This window comes from Hemitrygon akajei, chromosome 11 (assembly GCF_048418815.1).
Source record: "Hemitrygon akajei chromosome 11, sHemAka1.3, whole genome shotgun sequence".
Classification (NCBI taxonomy): domain Eukaryota; kingdom Metazoa; phylum Chordata; class Chondrichthyes; order Myliobatiformes; family Dasyatidae; genus Hemitrygon; species Hemitrygon akajei.
The window spans coordinates 40091535-40112281 of NC_133134.1; the positions used below are offsets into that span (position 1 = coordinate 40091535).

Consider the following 20747-nt stretch of genomic DNA (forward strand, 5'->3'; position numbering starts at 1 on the left):
TCTTGAATATTACTCACCTGAGGAACCTTAAAGTATTTATTATCCAGAATTCTTTGGTAATCTCAAAATTATGCACAACAAGTGTCTTGCAACAATTCTTCTGACAAGGGCCATGCTCTAATTTTATAACAGAACATCTGTATGTAAATTTTCTGAGTTGTCTTCATTAATCCTGTTTCATGTCTGCCAATACCATGCTTGGCGCCTCAATACATCTCTTTCATCAGCTGAGAGTGAGTATTGAATTGGCAGGAAGTGAAACTTCGTTGATCTGTATCAAATTTCTATTGATGCCTGCAGCATACAACCTAAACTGGTTTACTTAGATTGTTCAAGCTTGATAGTGGCTTTCTTCAATCGTTTTCTTTAAATTTCCTTTCAGAAAGAATTAAGTTATCAATCTCAGAGATATTTTGTACACTTGCATCATGTTCCTATTTTATAGATGGATTAGATATCCCTGTCACCTCATATTTTTAACCAATTTCTCCTCAAATCCACTCAATCTGCCCTAACTAGTCTCTCTGGTTGACAGTCTCTCCACTCAATACTGAAGTCTTCATTTGACTTTATACTTGTATACTTTATCAAAACAATGCAATATTATAAAGGCTGCCCCACTTCAAAGAGGAAAGAGTTTCAGATTCAAACTTTCCTTGTTGAAACATACTTGGAGGTCTGGTGCAATCTAGTGAAATGAGTTCATGCTCATTTTGAGTGCCCCCACATCCCTCACATAAATTACATTTTATAGAAGGTGTGTAGCTCCTGTTGCTTGCAAAGAAGTGTGCTAGTCAAGTCAACTCTATTGTCACGTGCACAAATATAGTGAGGTGCAGGTACAATGAAAATATGCTTGAAGCAGCATCACAGGCATGCAGCTACAGACAGCACAGAATATATATATAAATTATACTAGACAGGGAAGAGAGAGAGAGAAATAAAACCCCAAAAGCAAGACCTTGGTGCAGCAAAAAAGACACAATATGAAAGAAGTCCATGTTATTACAAGAGGTAGTCCTTGGTGTTACTTTGCTGAGGTTAGTTTAGGGTTGTCCAGGTCAGTTCAAGGACTAGATGGTTGTAGAAAAGTAACTATTCCTGAACCTGGTGATATGGGACCTAAGGGTTCTGTACCTCCTGCCTGATGGTAGTAGAGAGCAGAAGGCATGACCTGGATGGTGGAGATCAGTCCATTGGAGGCTGGAGCCAAATACTGTCTGTGCTGGGGTTGGAGGACTGTGTACGTGCATGGGAGAGGGAGAGGGAAGAGGTGGGTGGAAGGAATAGATTTGTTCTGTTGTTGTTGTTGTTCTGTTTTGTTGTGTTCAGCGTTGTTCTGCCAAGCATTGTGGGCATGTTATGTTGGTGGCAGAATGTGTGGTGACACTTGTGGGGCTGCCGCAGGACACCCTCGGGTGTGTTGGTTGTTAACACAAATGACACACTTCGCTGTATGAATCTTGAATCTTTATGATAGATGCTGCCTCCCTGTGGCAGTGCCTCCTGTAAATGGTATGGAGGGTTGTGCCTGTGATGAACTGGGCAGTGTACACTTCTCTCTGAACCTTTTACGTTCTTGTTCATTGGAATTTCCAAACTAGGCCTTGACTCAACCAGTCAGGATACTTTAAACAATTTATCTTTGCAAGTTTGTGAGGGTATTTGGTGACATGCCTCAGCAATGAACCACCAGCCCTCCAATGAAAATTTCACTTGGCCCTGAGCTCAAATAGTGCTTGGCCAGCATTGCTTTCTGGTCGCTGCAAATCACTTAGCTCGGCCTTTTGAAGGGAGAGTGATTAGGGTGATGAGAGTAGGTGGATGGTTTGGTCCGGGGGTAGCATTTGTTTCACTGTTGTGGAGAGCAACAGACACAAGTGTAATCACTGGTCAAATCAGGATTGGCTGATTGAGACCTAGACTTCAACAATCACAGAACGTCCAATGTATGATGCCCCTCAGTCATATAAGATCTATTTGTGAAAGGGTAAACAATTTTGTGTCACACAGTTCAATATTCTTGGCATTAAAAATCTGTGCATAAAAATGAAAATGCCTGAAATCCATCAGAGATTTCATGTTCTGTTTTTGCTCTTATGTTAAGTCCTAAACTTCCTGATCTAAAAAAGAATATACTTGCAAAAGAGGAGCATTTCAAGGATCAATGTGTGATATTGGGAATGGAAGTTTTGTTAAATAATTTGTCAGAAGTTCGCTGATGACACGGCCATAGTGGGGTGTGTCAGGAATGGACAGGAGGAGGAGTATAGGAAACTGATACAGGACTTTGTGATATGGTGCAACTCAAACTACCTGCGTCTCAATATCACCAAGACCAAGGAGATGGTGGTGGACTTTAGGAGATCTAGGCCTCATATGGAGCCAGTGATCATTAATGGAGAATGTGTGGAGCAGGTTAAGACCTACAAGTATCTGGGAGTACAGTTAGACGAGAAGCTAGACTGGACTGCCAACACAGATGCCTTGTGCAGGAAGGCACAGAGTCGACTGTACTTCCTAAGAAGGTTGGCGTCATTCAATGTCTGTAGTGAGATGCTGAAGATGTTCTATAGGTCAGTTGTGGAGAGCGCCCTCTTCTTTGTGGTGGCGTGTTGGGGAGGAAGCATTAAGAAGAGGGACGCCTCACGTCTTAATAAGCTGGTAAGGAAGGCGGGCTCTGTCGTGGGCAAAGTACTGGAGAGTTTAACATTGGTAGCTGAGCGAAGGGCGCTGAGTAGGCTACAGTCAATTATGGATAACTCTGAACATCCTCTACATAGCACCATCCAGAGACAGAGAAGCAGTTTCAGCGACAGGGTCAATACTCCCCAATGCCATTAGGCTTTACAATTCTACCGCCAGGACTTAAGAACTTTTTAAAAGCTATTATTAATGCTTTTTGAGATAGTGATTTAGATGCATATCATATTTTTTACTGAGTTAAGTATTGTATGTAATTAGTTTTGCTACAACAAGTGTATGGGACATTGGAAAAAAAGTTGAATTTCCCCATGGGGATGAATAAAGTATCTATCTATCTATCTATCTATCTATCTATCTATCTATCTATCTAATAGGCTTAAGTCTCTGCTCTCTGGAGTTTGTTAAACGAAGGGTCACCAAGCCAATACAGACAAAATTCTTGAATGGTTTGAAAGAAAGATGCTTCATTTGGCATAGAAATTGACAACTAAGGATTAGAGTTTCAAAATAACTTTAGTCCATTTAGCATTGAAATAATGAATAATTTCCTTCACTTGAACTGCTATGTCTTTGGAAATTGCAATTCAGAGGTCCGTAGAGGCTCAGACTACCATTTGAAACAAAAGTCAATAGATAATTGGATTTTAGAGGAATTGTATGTTAAGTAGGGTAAGAAAGTTGTATTGAGGTCGAGCAGTCATGGTCTTGCTGATTGCCAGAGCTTCCTGAGGATCTGGCCTACTGCTCTTTCTACTTCTTGTGCCCCAGAAGCACCAGTGTAAAAGTGTCATGTCTTTAATGTCACTTCCGCATTCCCAATCCCTGAAAACACCTATCTGTTAGATTTCAGCACCCTATTCAGATTCAGTGAACAAACAGAAAGCACCGGAGATACTCAGCAGGTCATGCTTTATCTGTGGAAAGAGGACAAAGAACATGTAACAGCACAGGATCTTCTGCCCATGATGTCCATGTCAACCATGATACCAAACCAAATTGCTCCCACCTACCTGAACATGGATCTCTCTCCTTCCATTCCCTCCCTACTCATGTGCCTCTTAAGGCATTTAGAAATAGAAATGAGGCAGAGGTCAACAGTAATGACCCGACCTGATTCCAAGCACAGCAAGATGAGAGCGATTGTGACTAACTTTAGCTGGAAGTGAGTTAGGTGCAAGTGTGATTGCAGGTTGTCACAGTGAGGACTGACTTGCTGACGTCACACTCTGGGGAAACTTGCATTTAACTATGTGTGTCTTTTAATTCTGGATTTATAGCCTATCTGGCAAAAAAAAACCTTTCTGTCCATTCTCCTCCGTGGCCTCATGGCTGCCCGTGGTGCCACTGAGGTCTAGTTCCATTTCCACCCGATCCCAGCAAGAAGAGTCTTGGGGACAGACAAATTCTAAGTAGTTATAAGTGTAGCTGGACGGGAAAGGAAGGTTCACTCCCTTGTAAGAACATCGTGCAAAGTACGAGGCTGCAGAGTGCTTTGGAGGAGCCTGACAAAATGTAATTGAGTGTCTTTGATCTTTTAATTATTGTGGTTTCATGGGGGGAAAGGGTTAGCAAAAGCTGTTTTCTCTCTGTTAGTGAACAACAAATGTTGCTTTTCAGACTGGTGAAGAAATATCAACAGGAAAGGATAGAATGGAGTGTGGGACAATACAGGAAGGGTCAGATATGTTGGTGAAATTGAAGAGTGTGAGAGGAAAAGATCTTTTGATATAAAGTTTTGAAAAAGGAGAAGCTTTAGCAACGTCAGTAATGTGAGCAACTTGCAAGTGGTGAATTAATGAGGGTTTTGTTTGCTACAAAGTCTGTAGGTCATTAATGAGGAGGGGGGATGGACAAAACACCAATTTTTTTTAAACCTGAGAGGAAATTTGTCTCTATTGTTGTGGGTTGAGTTCTGAACTCCTTTGCTAATGTTGTTGCACTTTCTAACACTCAGATATATGAGGCAACATTAGCAGTGCCACGCGCCCTTAAAGCACAACTGTTCTGAGAGCACCGTGTCATTTGAGTGGAGTGACTATATGTGTATGAAACTGTTCCAACCCACAGGAGCAGCTAGACTAAATCAGGCAGAGACAGGAAACAAGAAAACAATATAAAGAAGCAGACAGGCACCAGAAAGGATTAACATTGTTAATTATGGTATTTGCCCAAATACTGACATGTCACAATTGCATGGTGGATTTGAGAGGGCTGCACTTCGTGGTGCTGTGTGCCTGCAGAAACATGAATGCAAGGTAGCCTTAAAGCTCAGAGTGTGACATTTGAACTTACTCGCGTTAATATGGCAGATACTGTAAGTGATTTTTAGGTAGCTGAGTGAAGACCAATGGTGTTTTATTAAGTAAAGTGACCCCCACAATGACCCTGTGATCTCAGTCTCCGAGGCTGATGTGAGAGCATCCTTCGGGAGGTGAACCAATGGAAAGCATCCAGCTCAGAATGTGTAGCTGGCAAAGTACTAAAGACCGGTGCTGATCAACTGGCTGGAGTGTTCACTGAGATCTTTAACCTCTTGCTTCACCAGTCTGAGGTACCCACCTGCTTCAAGCAGGCTTCAATTATATTAGTGCCAAAGAAGAACGTGGTAACCTGCCTACCTATCCTCCTACATCCATGGTGATGAAGTGGTTTGAGAGGCTGGTGATGAAACATGTCACCTCCTGCCTGAGAAGTGACTTGGATCCACTCCAATTTGCCTATCAGTACAAGAGCTCCATAGCAGCTGCCATTTCATTGGCTCTTCACTCAACCCTGGAACATCTGGACAGCAAGGATGCATACATCAGGATGTTCTTTATTGACTATGGCTCAGCATTCCATACCATCGTCGTATCAAAGCGAATCACTCACATCAGCACAGACGCACCACAGGGCTGTGTGCTTAGTCCCTGCTCTACTTGCTTTAAACTTAAAGACTATGTGGCTAAGCACACCTCCAAAGCTATATTTAAATTTGCTGATGACACCACTATTGTTGGCTGAATCAAAGGTGGTGACAAATCAGCATATTGGAGGGAGCTGGAAAATCTGGCTGAATGGTGCCACAACAACAACCTTGTACTCAATAACAGCAAGACCAAGGGGCTGATTATTGAGCTCAGGGGGAGAAAATTAGAGATCCATGAGCCAGTCCTCATTGGGGATCGGAGGTCGTGAGTGTCAGCAACTCTAAATTCTGAGGAGTTATCACTTCAGAGGACCTGTCCTGGTCAAGAATATGCCAATACGAAGAAATCATGGCTGTGCCTCTACTTTGTTAATAGTTTGCAAAGATTCAGCATGGCATGTAAAACTTTGGCAGATGTATGATGGAGAATATATTGATTAGCTGCCTCACGGCCTGCAATGGAAAAAAAAATCAATGCCCTTAATTGGAAAATCCTGCAAAAAGTGGTGGATACAGCCCAGTCCATCACGGGTAAAGCCCTCCCCACCATTGAGCACATTTACACAGAACGTTGCCACAGGAAGGTGGCATCCATCATCAGGGACCCCTACCACCCTCGCTTCATCAGAAAGAAGGTACATGAGCCTCAGGGCTTATGCCACCAGGTTCAGGAACAATTACTAACTTCAACCATCAGGCTCTTGATCCAGAGAGGATAACTTCACTCAATTTCTCTTGCCCTATCACTGAACTGTTCCCGCAACCTATAGAAAACAAGAGAATATCCAAACAACGCATGCAAAATGCTGGAGAAACTTAGTAGGCCAGCCAGCATTTTTGGAAAAGATTTGTTTATTATTATTATTTCATTTTTTCTATTGTATTTGATTAGTTTTTTGCTTTTGTGCAGTAGTTGTCTGCCTTGTTGGGTGCAGTCTTCCATTGTTTTTATAATGGTTTTTGGATTTACTGAGTAAAACTGGAAAGTCACCTTAAAAATTGAAGACATCAACAGGTTAAAATAGAAGATAAAGATCAGTGATTTACTCAATACACTCAATTACTCAGAAAAACCCTAATAACTCATTGACTTAACTCACACATGTCATACATCTTGGATCTTTTCCTCATCAAGAAAAGAGTAGATCCATTGTAATACAAGGCAGCTTCTAATGCTTCATAACACAATAATTTGAAAAAGCAAATTATAACCTACCTTCTAAGTATTTTAAGGAAGTCTAAATTGGAAAACCCATGTTAGGCTACATTAGAGTCATGGGAATTTCACATGGAATAATTCGCACATTGCAATTCAGTGGGATAATTCACCTGACACTTAATAAATTTTTCTTCCAAATGTTATTCCATTGGTTGCTGTGTTTATCAAGGAAAAATTACAAATACAAAGGTCTGCGATTTATCATTATCATTAATGTTTTGCACACCTGTGAGGTAAGACAACAAATGCTTCTGTTTTTCAATTTCACACAAAGACTGTGTTTGTTAACTTTAAGAACTTATTTTTCTAAGGGGTGGCCTCCTCTAAGATTGAGGGAATTTACATTTCAAGATTTGAATGCGTTTCCAGAATATTGCATGAAATTTTCTGACAAAATATATCTGAGGTTAATATAACAATTCAACAGTCTTTAATACAAAACACAGTTAAACCAAAGGCATGGGAATTAAACTGACAACTGATTAAGAAGACACACGCGGTATATTTAGAATCAAAATGACACAGCACCAGCCATGTAGCCAATCATATGGTGCTGACTCCTTGTAAGTGGTGTGCAATTTGTTCATCTGTCTTGTTTTCTCCACAGGCTCAATGATTTAGACACTAATTTGTCCCCCTTGACAATCATTTTTGAACAGGAAAGTTGGCCTTTCAGGTCAAAACAATTCACTGAGTGAAAATAATTTTCCTCACTACAGCGAGGTTTCTTTGCCTTATATCTCAGTCCTTGAGATATTGATACACTTATCAATGGGAAGAGTTTATCCTAAATAATTACATCAAAATTGTTCATAATCTTAGAACTTTTTTATTACCTCCATTCCTCATGGACACAGAATATTTCCTGCTGACCCATTGCTGATCAAAGAGGACTGCGGTATTTTCCTATTCTGCTGTTTAGCAAGAACAGTAAGCCTGCCTAATAACAGTAGCTGACACAATAATGTATCAAAAGTTAAAAAACACATTGCTTGAAGGGATTAACATATGTAACATACAACATTGTTTCCTTTTAAAATAAGTTACAAACCTTCACAAATAATAAATACGAGTACAAGTGTAACTGTTCTACAGGTTAACTACGTATTTACAAAATAGTTTGTAAATAGTTAACCTGTAGAATAGTTAATTGAGCACAAACACATTAAGTGCAGTCAGCAATGACAAATTGAGCAAAAATGATTAGAAAGACAAGCTTTGTTTTCCTTCAAATCAGAGGCTAAGGGTCATCTGACAGGGTATATGAGAAGCATAGATATGTGGGCAGAGAAAAACCTTTTCCCTTTAATGGCAAAGCCTAAAATCTGGGGCACATGTTTAAGGCAAGAAGTAAGAGATTTTGAGCGGATCTGAGAAAAATGGTTAACATCCACACAATCCCTGAGACGGTGTGGGCAGGTACTCTTATATCATTAGAAAACATTTGGATGAGCACGAATCACCAAAGCATTGACGACTAGGTTCTGATTAGTGGGGTTAGTATAGATGGGTATTTCATGGTCTGTAGACTGATAGACCCATTTTCATGCTGCGTGACTCTCTGACTTCTCCAAAGGAACAAAGAAAAACAGACGAGAAAATGTTGGAAAACCAAGCAACACACACAAAATGCTGGAGGAACTCAGCAGGCCAGGCAGCGTCTATGGGGAAAAAAAGTACAGTCGACGTTTCGGGCCAAGACTCTTCGGCAGGACTGAAAAAAAGTACAGCACAGAAACAGGCCCTACACCTCACAATGTCTGTGCCAAATTAAACTAAATCTCTTCTGCCTGTACATGAGCCATATCCCTCCATAGTTTTGTGTCTACCCCAAACCCTCTCAAATACCACTACTCCCACCGGTAACCCTAGCAGTCTGCTTTGGGCACTGAGCATGTCAGAAACTTGCCCTACACCTCCTTTAAACTTTCTCCATCTCATCTTTAATGCATAGTGACTACAGACAACAGACATCTCATGACACATGCTGAAAATACAATGATTGTGCATGCATAACCGAATATAATGCAGAATATATTTTCAGAACATCTATTGTAGCACCCAAACTTATCAAAGACTCCTATCTCATTAACTACCAGAGAATTTTGCAGTTACATATTGCATTCAAAATATTTCCAAGTTTCACAAGCCCAAAAATCACATTTTATAACTCAAATTTTTCCTCTTGTTTACCATCATCTTTTCTTTATGTATGCTCAGGTTCACATTTGCAATTATTTGTGTTACAACCCTATGGGTGCAGGATCTTCGCCTTTTTTTCTCAGACACTTAGAAGTTATGATGTCATTGGCTCCTGCCATTCCCTCTCTAGATGGTTTCTGGTGCATGAAATATCACCATCATAGTTTTAGCAATCTTACTACCCGTTGGCAACAGCATACCGAGTCAATATCACTGGATCTAAACCTGAGTAATACTATTCATGGGATCTTCTGGCTCCATCAATTGCCTTCAGATATCAACATGATCCTCCCTCATAGAAGTTAACTCAGTGCGAGATTGGTTCTGGAAGACTGGAAAATGGCAAATGTAATTCCACTCTTCAGAAAAGGAGAGAAGCAGAAGAAAGGAAACTATAGAGCAGTTAATCTGACCTCAGTGGCTGGGAAAATGTAGGAGTTGATTATTAACTATGTGGTTTTGGGGTACCTGGAGACACGTGATAAAATAGGCTGCAGTCAGCATGGTTTCCTCAAGGGAAATTCTTGCCTGACAAATCTGTTGGAATTCTTTGAAGAAATAACAAGGAGAGCGAAACAGGAATTGGTTGATGTTGTGTACTTGCATTTTCAGAAGGCCTTTAACAAGCTATGAGCCCATGGTATTACATGAAGGATATTACCATGGATAAAGCAGTGGCTGATTGATGGGAGGCAAAGAGTGGGAAAAAAAGGGATCCTTTTCTGGTTGGCTGCTGGTGACTAGTGTTCCACAATGGTCTGTGTTGGGACTGATTCTTTTTACGTTATATGTCAATGATTTGGATGATTGAATTGATAGCTTTGTTGCAAAGTTTGCAGATGAGATGAAGGTAGATGGAGAGACGGGCAGTTTTAAGGAAATTGAGAGACTACAGAATGACTTAGACAGATTAGGAGAATGGGCATAGAAATGGCAGACGGAATACAGTCTCTGGAAATGTATGGTCATGCACTCTGATAGAAGAAATAAAAGGTTTGACAATTTTGCATATGGAGAGAAAATACAAAAAACTGAAATGCAAAGGGACTTGGGTCTCCTGATGCAGGATTCCCCAAAGGTTAATTTGCAGGTTGAGTCTGTGGTGAGGAAGGCAGATGTGATGCGATTCGATGTTAGCATTCATTTCAAGAGGACTAAAGTATAAAAGCAAGGGCGTAATGTTGAGATTTTACAAACCATTGGTGAGGCCTGACTTGGAGTATTGTGAGCAGTTTTGGGCCCCTTATCTTAGAAAGGGTGTGCTGAAACTGAGAGGGTTCAAAGGAGGTTCATGAAAATGATTCCAGGATTGAACAGCTTGTTATATGAAGAGCATTTGATAGCTCTGGACCTGTATTCACTGGAATTCAGAAGAAGAGGGATGACCTAATTGAAACCTATCAAATGGTGAAAGGCTTTGATGGAGTGGATGTAGACAGGATGTTTCCTGTGGTGGGAGTGTCTAAGATCAGGGGACACAGCCTCAGAATACAGGGGTGTCATTTTAGAACAGAAATGTGGAGGAATTTCTTTAGCCCGAGTTTAGTGAATCTGTGGAATTCATTGCCATGGGTGGCTGTGGAGGCCAAGTCTTTATGTATATTTAAGGCAGAGGTTGATCAGGGCATGAAGGATGGGAGTGGGAGAGAGCAGGTGTTTGGGGCTGAGAGGAAAATGGATTGATCATGATGAAACAGCGAGGGAGACTCCATGGACCGAATGGCCTCATTCTGCTCCTGTATCTTATGGTCTTTCCTCCTGATGTTTCTTTTTTCTTTCTGATGCCAAATAATTGGAAAAAGGCAACAATTATCCCAGTGCCTAAGAAGTATAATATGAGCTACCTTAATGACTATCGCCCATAGCACTCACATCTACAGAGATGAAATGCTTTGAGAGGTTGGTCATGACTAGACTGAACTCCTGCCTCAGCAAGGACCTGGACCCATTGCAATTTGCCTATCACCTCAATAGGTCAATGGCAGATGCAATCTCAATAGCTCTTCACATTGCCTTAGACCACCTGGACAACACAAACACCTACATCAGGATGCTGTTCACTGACTATAGCTCAGTATTTAACACCATCATTTCCATAATCCTGATTGAGAAGTTACAGAACCTGGGACCCTGTACCTCCCTCTGCAATTGGATCCTCGACTACCTAACTGGAAGATCTAAATCTGTGCTGATTAGTGATAATATCTCCTCCTCGCTGGCAATCAAACACATACCTCAAGGGTATGTGCTTAGCCACTGCTCTACTCTCTCTATACCTGTGACTGCGGCTAAGTATATCTCAAATATCATCTATAAATTTGCTGGTGATACAATCATTGTTGGTAGAATCTCAGATGGAGATGAGAGGGTGTACAGGAGTGAGATATGCCAACTAGTGGAGTGGTGTCGCAGCAACAACCTTGCATTCAACGTCAGTAAGATGAAAGGGCTGATTGTGGACTTCAGGAAGGGTGAGATGAAGGAACACATACCAATCCTCATAGAGGGATCAGAAGTGGAGAGAGTGAGCAGCTTCAAGTTCCTGGTTGTCAAGATCTTTGAGGACCTAACCTGGTCCCAACATATCGGTGCAGTTATAAAGGCGGCAAGACTCTACAAGGTCTAAACTTCATTGGGAGTTTGAAGAGTTTTGGTGTAACAACAAATACACTCAGAAACTTCTATAGATGTACCCTGAGAGCATTCTGACAGGCTGCTATTTTAATCTATTCAATATACACGTACTGTTATTTATTATTATTAATTATTATTATTATTTATTATTATTCCTTCTTCTTCTTCTATCTTATGTATTGCTTTGAGCTGCTGCTACTAAGTTAACAAATTTCACGACACATGCCGGTGATAATAAAGCTGATTCTGAAACAACAGGGGCAGCAGTCAGCCATTGAGCTCACATTGAAAAAGATTTTTACTTTTCACTGAAATGCATTATCTTCTGTTATACTTATTTAGTAAAGCAGCCTTAAGGAAAGTAGAAAGAGAACTGAAACAATTTACAGTACTTTTGAACATAATGCGCCAGTCCGAACCTTTCAACGAGGAACTACAAACCCCAGAATCTTTCAGCGCCTTGCGTCTGATGTCAGCCAGAGAGCGCGGTTACGTCTGTGCGTCAGTTCCTGTTTAAAGGATCGTGCCTGAACAGATTGGGGCCCTGAGCTGTCGAACGAGATGGAACGCGGAGCTTGGTGGCGGCGGGCGAATAGGGAGATAATACGGTAGAGATTCTGCAACAGTGTCTTTTTAATTGCACCTATCTGCGACGTGCTGCGAAAAGTGAAAAGGCGAAGGAACGGCGGTGGCTGCTGCCTCCGGATCCGGCCTCTCTTCAACACCCTCAGAGTTGGTGAGAGAAACTCCTTCCCTTATTGAGGGGGGGCGGGGAACTGTCAGCCTGGGAGTGCGAGCTGAAAGAGTTGGCAGCGAGGCGGGTCGGCAGCCAAGCTCTCTTAACTTACAGGGTTCTCGGACCACGCACATGACAGACCAGCTTCCAGATGTATCCCCTCACTCCACTACTGTCCCCGCTACCCCTCTAATCAGACTTCCCCTTGTACGTGTCCTACTTGTACCTCCGGTCGATCTAATCATCCCTCCCCTGCTCATTTCGCCAGTCCTCTAATCAGCCCTCGCCCTGCACATATCCCACTCGTACCCCCGCTCTTCGAATCAACACCCTCGTACGTATATTACCTTCATCCCTACCCCTCTAATCAGTCATCCCCTGATCCTGAATGTCTCACTGCATTCTCTGCCCCTGAAATTACCCCTCTCCTCCACACATCACACCTGACCACTCAAAAAACTGGTATCAGTAAAAATGCTAACACGAAGAAATCTGCAAATGCTGGAAATTCAAGCAACACACACAAAATTCTGGTGGAACACAGCAGGCCAGGCAGCATCTATAGGGAGAAGCACTGTCGACGTTCCGGGCCGTGATCCTTCGTCAGGACTAACCGAAAGGAGAGATAGTAAGAGATTTGAAAGTAGGAGGGGGCGGGGAAAATGCGAAATGATAGGAGAAGACTGGAGGAGGTGGGGTGAAGTTGAGAGCCAGAAAGGTGATTGGCAAAAGGGATACAGAGCTGGAGAAGGGAAAGGATCAGTAAAAATACTGGTTGTGTGGTAGCAAGGTTGGTAAGGAGCCAGGTTCCTTGAATCATATGACCCAGAAGTTCAGCCTGTCACACTATGCCAACTCCCAAACCTCTCACCACAAACACGCCCTTAATCTGTGACTTAATTTGCTACTGCCTCCTTGTCCTGAATTCTCTTTATTGTTGTTTCTTTTTTTTCTAATTCATCTTGCTCCCTTGTTCCTCCTGGCTTCTGCTTCCCATCATCTTGACTACCCACCTATTCTACCCCCCCCCCCCCACCCATCCACCATCTTCACGCTCAAATCATTGATTGGAGAGGGGGATATTTGTAAGTAAGAATTATTGTGAATGAATTCTAATTTGGAGAAGCTGCTGATTGTACAGTATCAGGTGTCTAAAACAGTGGCCACCCAATCGACATTGGCTGCCATTTCAGTCTGTCTCAAGGCTGCTTGTTGTCTAAGATGTTGGTAGGCTTTTGCCTGAAGGATGTAAATAGGAGTAAGCTAGCCAGCTTCCTATTCATTCTGTGGTTAAATAGAATCACAGCTGATCTTTTACTGGGCTCTTTTTTCTTGCACTAACTCCACTTCTCTAAATTCCCTTAATATCTAAGAAGCTGTTGGAACTTTCCCTTGAATATATTTAACTGAGGCTGGACCCCTTGGGTAAAGAATTCAGAATTCCTTTGTTTTACCTCATCTGTCCTGAATAGCCATTGGCTTATTTTGAGATTGACCCCCTCATTCTCAACACTCCACTGAAGGGAAATACTATCCCTGTATCTACCCTGTTAAGTTATGTAAAACTTCTGTTAGCTCACTTCTCATTCTCTTAAATTTTAGTGAGTTGAAACTCGCTGTTCTTAACTTCATATGCAACAATCCTAACATGAATTAATCAACCTGCTCTCCTCTTGCTGCTTCCCAGAGCTCCCCTGGCCCTCTCTTGCAGCCACCTATGGGGTTCATTGTCTGTGCACCCAATCCCAAACTTGTCTCTTTCTGTAGCAAACAGTGAAACAAGCAGGTAACCTAGATTGGTTCAGTGAACAACAGTTCAATATAGTCCAGGCATTCTATATTTTTAAAAACAGAAGGATTTTTCCCTGGAGCCTGATTGTTTCTCTATATTGATACTGTTGTGCTCTGTTTGATACCCTTAAGCTCCAGTTGTGCACTTGTCCAAGCAGAAAAACTGTAGACTGGAATTGTTATATATGACTATGATATATTTAGTTCATAGCCTTTTATTTTAACCATCTGCAGTTCAATCATAAAGTCATAGCACTTGTTTCTCAGTCAGGCCAGAAAATTCACAATATAGCACAGAACTGTCAATTTCTCTGAAGGTTTGTTCTTATGATTCTTGCAACTATACAAATGGATAGGCATACACCATTTGGTGATGCGCTTCATAATGGATAAGTTTCAAACTAAAAATCACACTGAGCCATCATTGTCAATTACCATCAAAATGTAGAAATAATCTGGAAGAATGAAGTTCCAGAAACACTCCCAACAATGGGCAGAGAAGTTTGCCCTCCATTTATTACCAGATGAGTAAATCAATGCATTCAAAAGATTATAGGAGCGGTGCCTGATCTCTTCTGAGTTGGCTGATTAGTAATGGATAACAGCTGCCAGCTCTCTCAATACAGCCTTCTAGTTCCACCTACCAGACTTTTCAACGCAGTGTTGCAATTTTTTTCTCCACCATGTACTTACCCAGTTTGCTCCCTCACAAGGGGACTTTGCTGACACCATGTTTTCATTATTCTCACCTGTGACATTTAGCCCTTGACCCTTCCAGCAAAGGGATAGCTTTCAGTGATCCATTCTGTCACCTCAGCCTTCGAGTCCAAGAAAACAGTCCTAGCTTCTCAAAGCTTTGTAAAATAGTCTTTCATTCCAATAAGTATTTTCTTGACCGTCGCTCGAGTTTGAATGCTTCCTGCAATTGGGTGACTAGAATTGTGTATGATATTCTAGTTGAAGCCAGGCCTGTGTTTTTTTAATACAAATACAGTATTATCTCTGTTCTTGATACTGAGTCTACGGAAATGCCATAATTTAATATCCTGCAATGAAGCAACAGCCTTTTACCATAACCATATTCTTGTTATCTATGTTTCTTTTATGCTCTGTGTTGATAAGCTTTTAATATGGCCCCTTATCAAAAGCTGCCTTTTAGTCCAAGCACACACAATCAATATGTTGCTCTCATTCATTCTGTCTGTTAACTCATCAAAAATTGTCAAATTGGTTAATTGCGATTTGAGCTTGCCATATCACGCTGCTTAGCCTTCATTGAGTTATCTGCAAGAAAAATAAATACCGGTCTTGGCCTAGATTGATATTTCTCGAAGTTTCCACCATTGAGGTTAAACTGGTTGGCCTATAGCTGCTGAATTTACCCATATGTTCTCACCCAACAAGGGGATTAACATTCCTCAGACACCACACACCTCAAGCAGCACAAGGTTGTAGGTGAAAGCTGGGAGGGGGAGGGAGGGGTGAAGTTAAGGGGGGAAGCTGATGGGTGAAAGAAATGGAGCTGGAGAAGAGGAAATCTGATAGGAGAGCATAGATGACCAGGGAAGAGGGAAGTGATGGGCAGGTAAGGAGATGAGGTGAGAGGGGGAAATGGGAATGGTGAAGGGGGGCAGTTATCAGAAGTTGGAGAGGTCGATGTTCATGCCATCAGCTGGGAGGCGACCCAGGCGTAATGTAAGGTATTGCTCCTCCAACCTGTGTGTAGCCCATTGTGGCAGTAGAGAGGGCCATAGACTGGCATGTTGGAATGGGAATGGGAAGCTATTATGCTAGGTTACATTGAGATGCAGGCAACCTCTGCATTACAGGGTCCATATCCTTGTATATGCGTTGGCTCTTCAGGTAGGTGCTGTCCAGATCCTTTTTGAATGTTGTGCATATGGCTGCCTCCACCAACCAACCTCTCCATGGAAAACATGTCTACCTTTTTTAAAAAACAATTATTCATTACTTGGATGGCTAACAAAATTTAATTCTATTTTCACTGACTCCAGGAAAATGTTTATGTTGAACTTAAGCCTACTTTAAATGCTCTAATGTTTCTTCGTCAAACAACACCATAAAAAAGGATCATAGTTCCCTTGTTTCGATACTGAATAAGATTTATTTATTATTTCTTCTATATTTTATATTGAATTGAACTGCTGCTGCCAAGTTAGCAAATTTCACATCACATGATGGTGCTAATAAACCCAATTCTGAGTTCTGATTCTGACTTTGCCTCTTAAGTCCACTTTGAAATAATAGCCCAACACATCCCAAAGAATACTGAAACACAAAGAGATTAGCAAACACTTTATGGCAGGAGATACCTGTAATGAAAGAAATAGGCACTTGAAGATCAGTGGGGACAACTTTCAAAAAGCAGCGAATCGTTCAGCAAAAAGCAGTAGGTGGCTTACCCAAATTACCACAAAATCTAAACAAGGGAATTATGATCCTTTTTTATGGTGTTGTTTGATGAACAAACATTAGAGCACTCATTCTCTCATTGCTAAATGGGTGATTCTTTTTATTTTGAGCATATCTCCTTTTCGATTCTCTTGTGAGAGGAAACGGTATCTATGTTATAGTTTACCCTGTTTACCTCAGACTTTAGATTCAACACTGAGTCATGTCATCTGAAGAAATTCTCTGATGCCTCAGCAATAGTTCGGGTAGATGGAGCTCGTCAGCCTGGGAAGGCAGTCCGTCTAAGAGAAGGAAAACTCTGATTTCAAAACTCCGCTGCCTTGTGACCACGGGAAAGGCTTCGGGAGTAAACCCTGAGGACAAATCCGGAGCTGGAGCCCCTAAGGCAGTCCAATGTTGCCTTCAACCTCACTCTGGCAACTCCTACGATGACACTGGTGCCAAGCTGTATCGGCCCTTGCCCTTCCCTTGGACAACATCAGTGGCGTGGAGAGGGGAGACTTGCTGCGTGGGCAACTGCCAGTCTTCCATACAACCTTGCCCAGGCCTGTGCCCTAGAGAGGGCGCAGATCCATGGTCTCGTGAGACAAACGGATGCCATATACAGCAATAGTTGTGTGAATAAAGGGAGGACAGAGGATGAATACAGTGACCTGGACTTTGTCAAATAGTGCAAGCTGAATCATTTGTAGCTCAACATTAGTGAGACAAAGGAGATGGTGATGGACTTCAGGAAGACTAGGCCTGCACTGCTCCCTGTTACTATTGTTATGGAAGACATGGATGTGGTGAGGACCTAAAAGTACCTGGGGTTACACTTGGATGACAGACTTGAGTGGAACACCAACACACAGGCTGTGTACAAGAAGGGCTAGAGTCACCTCTACTTCCTGAGGAGACTGAGGTCCTTTGGAGTATCTTGTGTGTGGTGGTGTGCTAGGGCAATGGTATCAACGTGGATGGTGACAACAGGCTCAATAAACTGATTAGAAAATCTGGCTCTGTTATAGGAATTAAGCTGGACACTGGAGGCTATGGTAGAGCAAAGGACCCTCTGGAAAATCCTGGTAATTCTGGACAATGTTTCTCACCCTCTGCATGCCACCTTGACTGCAAGAGAGGAGCATATTTGGTAACAGACAAAGACAAGTGTGCTGCTCCAAAGAGCTCTATATGAGGTCATTCTTACCCTTGGCCATTAGGCTCTATAATAGTGGTCGCCAACCCGTCGATTGCGATCGACTGGTCGATCTTTGAGACTTTCCCAGTAGAGCCCGAAGAAAGAAAAATTAATACACAAATACTGCTGAGAGATTGTTTCTGGGTTGTGTCGTGGTTTCTTGAAATAACCAGGAGACGCAGAAGGTTCTTCGAGAAGTTTAAGCCTTTATTTGCAAACAAAAGCTAAGATATTTAATGAGCGTGTCACTAATTGTCCGCCGAGCCCTGGTTCACAGTATTCTTTATAGTAATTTCTTATCTTAGTTTCATTGGCATATACTTGTTCTAGTGCCTTGACTGGTTCTCACACCATCGCACGATCCTGCCTAGTCTACTCCTTGGAACACGTGTCCCCCTTCCCGGCTTTGACTGGTTCCCATACCATCACACCACTCCATGATCCCGTCTACCACCGTTATCTCTACATGCTTACTTTCAATGTTAGCTACATTCTTAAGGCACTGAGCTTACTTTCACTGTTAGCTACATTCTCAAGGCACTGATGTGTTCAATAGTACAGAGACAATACAGAGATTACATTCTGGCTAATAAGTTGGATACATAGTAAATAGCAAACACAAGGCTGTCACATAGTTCTGGCCACATAGCAAATGTTGCAACTTTATTCTCCAATATAATTCCCCCTTTGAGACCCATAGGGTCTCACAGAGAAAGAAGACTAAGAGTGCACGCACAAAAGCCCCAATAAAGTCCAGCACTTACTCCCAAATCTCGGGTTAAACTATAATTTTCTGTGCCAAGACCTCAAAGTATTCTCTCCCTTTTACCCTAGGCCGCTGAGTCAAAAACCTGTCCCTTTGTATCTGAGACAGGAAAAAAAAACTCAGAAGCCCTTACAATCTACTCCCACTCTGTCGTTTTGCTCTTGTTTATCCTCCATGCGTTGTAAGCTGTAACAATACTACTTCGGTGCTTCTTTCTCCACTAAGCTTGGTTCAGTAATCTCCAGGAGCATCGGAAATTATTTGGTTGCAGCACGCACTACAAGAGACTTAACACAAGGAAGAAAACAGCACAGAACAAGCACACAGCTCAGCAATACAATACCGACAGTCATTGCCATCTTAGTCAGCCATGCTCCCCATCCTCCGAGTCTACTTTCTAACCAGTCAAATAACTGATGTCCGAACCCTGCATTCTGTTTAACTTCCTTTCTGAGACTTTTCAACTTACACATTGCCTTAGTAAACGATCCTTCTGGACTAGTGTTATTTGGTATAAAAGTACAGCACTGCTCTCCAAACATCACACAAACTCCTTTTTCTGCCAACAGCCAGTCCAATGCTTGTCTGTTCTGCCACGCCATTTTGCTAGTTGCATCTAACTGTTGTCCCAAGGCCTCCAATGCATCATCGGTGTAGTTGATGAATCTTTGCTGATTGTAATATATATATATAGATAATTTATCCATTCAACATTCTTAATAGTTCATATCAAGGGTAGAAATGCTTCGAAGCCTGCAGCAATCTCATTCCTCGCCTTAAATTTGTTAGGTATACCTGTTGGCTGACCTATACTATCTATCCAAATCATCAAGTCGGGTTCATATTTTCTCCTTTTCCGCAATAGTGTCTGCTGTTCAGAGATATCAGTGTTGAAGTGTACTTCTGGGGATACTATAACTTCTTGAAGTAGCATAACACGTGTACACATACCTGCCCAATTGAGGGGAAGTGTGGGTCTCAGACCCCCTTCCTCACCACACAGCCACCAGGTGTCTGCTAAGGGGATGCTCTGGGCGTCCAGTGCACCTTCGGGTGGAGGGGAACCTACTACCTGTCTTTCGCCTGGGGTCACATTCCACATCTGAGTGCAGCTACCTCTGAAATGGTCCACTGAACGAGCACCTGTCCGCATAAAAAATTCATAGCTCAACTGATATTGCATTATAAGCTGTTCCTGTGTAGGTGTCTGGCTTCTTGTTCCTCCTGTCTGTCTCCTGCTAACTGTTCCTCCACATCACTTACCTCGGACTCCTCACCTGATTGTCCTTGCAGGACTGCCCTCGTGCAGTGGTTCAGATGGTACCAGGTGGAGCGTCCTTCTACCTGAACTGCGGTGGGTGATGCCTGGGTCACCGTAAAGGATCCTTCCCTTCTCGGCTCATTCCACTTTCTCCGAAAAACTCGCACATAAACCTGGTCTCCTGGTTTAATCAGTCCTTCCCCTTGTACAGTCTCCGGCTCTTTCTGTTTTTCCTGTGCATAAATAGACTTGCGTATCATAGTTAGCTGCTGCATGTATTTTTTCAATTCTATTTCCAATTGTTCCAAACTAGGTCCTTTATATGGCCCTCTCCACTGGGGCACTGGCACAGGCTTCCCAGTTAGCATCTCATGCGGTGTCAGGCATGTCACTCGATTAGTTTGCAAATGGTAACTCATCAATGCTAATGGTAAAGCATTGACCCAATTAAGTTTAGTGTCTGCACAGATCTTGTTCAGTTTGGCTTTCAGGGTTCCATTAATTCTCTCTACCATGCCCTGCGACTGAGGGTGGTATGTATACACATCCAAATCTTTGCTTTATCCTCTGTGCTTGTAGTACCAATTTGACCACTTGCTGGATAAAAGCTGAACCATTGTCTGAGCTAACTTCTGTAGGTATTCCAAACCTTGGGATCACTTCATTTGTCAGATATTTCGACCTCTTTCATTGTCTTTACCATATAAGCACTTACTATTATTTTAATGCAATTGTTGTCTTCTGATATCCACACTTCCATCGTGATTTTCCTCCACACTGTTACGGTTTCAGCACTCTTAACTAAGGGTCCTAAGTCTTTAGACTGATATCCCTTGTTTACCAACAACATTACGTGGGGCACAGCCTCCGGTATCCTGTACCATTTTTCTAAAAAGATGTTCCACTTAACT

The 20747-nt window shown here is 42.1% G+C and overlaps 1 protein-coding gene across 2 annotated transcripts in view; it reads left to right on the forward strand.

Annotated features, from left to right (window-relative positions):
- The first annotated feature begins 12180 nt into the window (after window positions 1–12180).
- Window positions 12181–20747, forward strand: part of rnf216 (ring finger protein 216) — a 221853-nt gene continuing 213286 nt past the window's right edge. Inside the window, exon 1 of one of the 2 annotated variants that reach the window (XM_073060674.1) lies at window positions 12181–12405. Coding sequence is in view for 1 of the 2 variants with exons in the window: in XM_073060673.1 (XP_072916774.1) it covers window positions 12231–12277 (47 nt within the window). In the remaining variant the exon portion in view is untranslated. The remainder of the gene's footprint in view (window positions 12406–20747) is intronic. The other variant, XM_073060673.1, reaches the window with a different exon arrangement.